Source organism: Miscanthus floridulus, chromosome 10, assembly GCF_019320115.1.
Source record: "Miscanthus floridulus cultivar M001 chromosome 10, ASM1932011v1, whole genome shotgun sequence".
Lineage (NCBI taxonomy): Eukaryota > Viridiplantae > Streptophyta > Magnoliopsida > Poales > Poaceae > Miscanthus > Miscanthus floridulus.
This window is the reverse complement of record NC_089589.1, coordinates 56,507,304-56,510,094: the sequence shown is the minus strand read 5'-3', so window position 1 is coordinate 56,510,094 and position 2,791 is coordinate 56,507,304. Positions and strand designations below refer to the sequence as shown.

General features: G+C 52.2%; 1 protein-coding gene across 1 annotated transcript; it reads left to right on the top strand.

Moving 5' to 3' along the window:
* The first annotated feature begins 1,558 nt into the window (after positions 1-1,558).
* LOC136484697 (chitinase 2-like) lies at positions 1,559-2,572 on the top strand. The gene has a single exon (XM_066481639.1). The coding sequence runs from the start codon at positions 1,590-1,592 to the stop codon at positions 2,448-2,450; it is 861 nt and encodes a 286-aa protein (XP_066337736.1). The 5' UTR covers positions 1,559-1,589; the 3' UTR covers positions 2,451-2,572.
* The last annotated feature ends 219 nt before the right edge of the window (positions 2,573-2,791 follow it).

The following is a 2,791-nucleotide window of genomic DNA, read 5'->3' as shown; positions in this document are numbered from 1 at the left end:
CTCTAGGCGGGGGACGCTCCTCGTGCACCAAGGAAGCCTTGAGAACGCTCACCGGTGGGAGGCCGCGTGTCCATAGGCTGCCCCTGATGGCAAGCGCCAGAACGGAGGCAACGGTGCTAGGAGTCGGTTGTAGCACTGTCGGCTCGCCTACACGACAAGACGACGTCCAGTAACACCGCGGCAGAGGACGTGTACGCCCGGCGTATAGACCATATAGATAGAACTAGAACCGACTTGTACACTATGCCCTTCGCCCAACTCAGTTCAAGGAGGGACCGGAGAACACACTGAAGAACTCTAGGATAGTACCGCGGGATCCTCTATCACTCTCTCAATTTCTACCATTGTGATCTCTGATTGGGCATTTCTAACACGAAGATCATTACACTGCTAGACGTAGGGTCTCAGAAGTCCGAAACAGGATAAACCGATCTGTGTCCCTCCGTGTTTTGAGTGTCTGAGCCGCCGGAGACCCATACACTAATTTTTGATGAACAATTCTGATGCTTGCCGCGGTTCCAACCCGTGACACTATATTTGATTAACTGTGTGTTGGGGTTGCTGTGGGACTTCAAATTGGGTGATATATAAATTGTGTGATGAAGAGGATCGGAGTAATTACTACTAGAAACAAGTTATTAGCATCTAAAAGCTACGTTTCGGGATTACCCGTAAGTAACAATCAGTGGTCAACGGAAAAGCCGTGGAATTGCATACTCATCTTCAATGGAAGCCGGATATAGTGAAAGGACTTGTGTATCCTGTTTCGTTCCGCTAATTGCTGGTCTGGTCGGCAACATGGTGCCTGAAACAGGCAGTCATAGTTATTTTTGTGGTGTTGTAGTATTTATATCCCGATGTTTGCACTACATAGTTTTTTCATATATTTACAATGTTGCACTTGAAGTGTTTTGTGCTCTTTTTTGGACAGGGGCGCGGTGGGGGAACGGGGGATATGAGCGTGGTGGGGAGCGGTGGACAGGGGTGGGTTCCGTTCCCCACCCTGGGGGGCGTGCAGGTTTTGTTCTATTTCTACGTGGGGGGTGAGAAGCGGACTGGCGTCCGGACACACTCGCGTGCCGGACGTCTGGGCGCTAGAATCACCGCTTGTGTATCCTGTTTCGTTCTGCTAATTACTGGTCTGGTCGGCAACATGGTGCCTAACTGCCTGTTTCGAAATAGGTATCTTTTTTCCATGGCACCTCTATAGGAAAGATATGCGCAAGTCGGCAGTGGATACTGTTCTACAATGGATATTATCCAATAACTGGATTTTGCAAACAGTCCACATTATCTCATGAACGGCAAAATGGACCTATTGCTTCCAAATATCATTTTGCCATGCAGATATGCCATAAAGTCGTTGGGGGCAAAATGGACCTATTGCTTCATGATGTGTGGAAATGGTGGTATTGGCAAAGAAAAAGGGTTCCATGAACATGACGTGACCTCTTAATTCTCCGCACGCCTCCGTGCAGATAACAACAACTTGCATAAGAAGGAAACACTCCGCTTATAAATATGGCGGCGCTACTTGCTTCAAGACAGAACAAGCAGAAGCAGAGCTCGTCCCAAAATCTCGGTCAGCCATGACCAACGGCTACCTGTTCCGGGAGTACATCGGAGCGCAGTTCACCGGCGTCCAGTTCACCGACGTGCCCATCAACGCCATGCTCAGCTTCCACTTCCTCCTCTCCTTCTGCATCGACTACACGCCGGTGGACCAGCAGCCCACGCCGGCGCCAACCAACGGCGTGTTCAGCCCGTTCTGGGACACGGGCAACCTGTCCCCCACCGCCGTGGCCGCCATCAAGGCCGCGCATCCAAACGTCGCCGTCATGGCGGGGCTCGGCGGCGACAGCGTGCAGGACATCGTGAAGGCCGTCTTCACCCCGAAGTCCATCAACTCGTGGGTGGCCAACGCGGTGACGTCGCTCACGGGCATCATCAACACGTACGGGCTGGATGGCGTGGACGTGGACTACGAGCACTTCGCCGACGGCGTAGACGTGAACACGTTCGTTGAGTGCATCGGCCGCCTCCTGACGCAGCTCAAGACGAAGATGCCGTACATCACCACCTCCATCGCGCCTTTCGAGGACCCCGTGATCCAGAAGTACTACCAGCCGCTGTGGCGCAAATACTCCGGCGTCATCGACTACGTCAACTTCCAGTTCTACGGCTATGGCGACAACACCGACGTGCCCACGTACGTGCAGTTCTACAACAACCAGTCAGCGAACTACCCCGGCGGCAAGGTCCTCGCCAGCTTCATGACCGGCAACACGACCGGCCTGATCTCGCCGGACCTCGGCATCAGCGCGGCCAAGGAGCTGCAGAGGCAGAACAAGCTGCCGGGGCTCTTCATCTGGTCGGCGGACAGCTCCAAGCAGAGCAGTTACGGCTTCAAGTACGAGATCCAGGGGCAGCAGATCATCGCAAACCATTGATCTCTGATCGGACGCTGCCCTCCAGCTGCTCCAACAAGGAATTCGAACGTGTTTACTGTGTCCTTAATAATTATGATATGAACGAATGAATAAATAAACGGAACACAAAGAATCCACATGTGGACATGTGGTTGTGGCTCCAACACCATAAAACCTCTCGTCATCTCCATGCCATTTGGATTTGGGATTTTTAAGTTTTTGCCATCGTTACGGATGTCACTCCTCCGTTTGCCACTTTTATACGAGCAACTACATATTTGCCACACGAAACAGTGAGACTCCTATATATTTGCTATTTTCGCTGATGTGGCTCGTCACGTAGTCAGCCAGCGTGGCAGCGC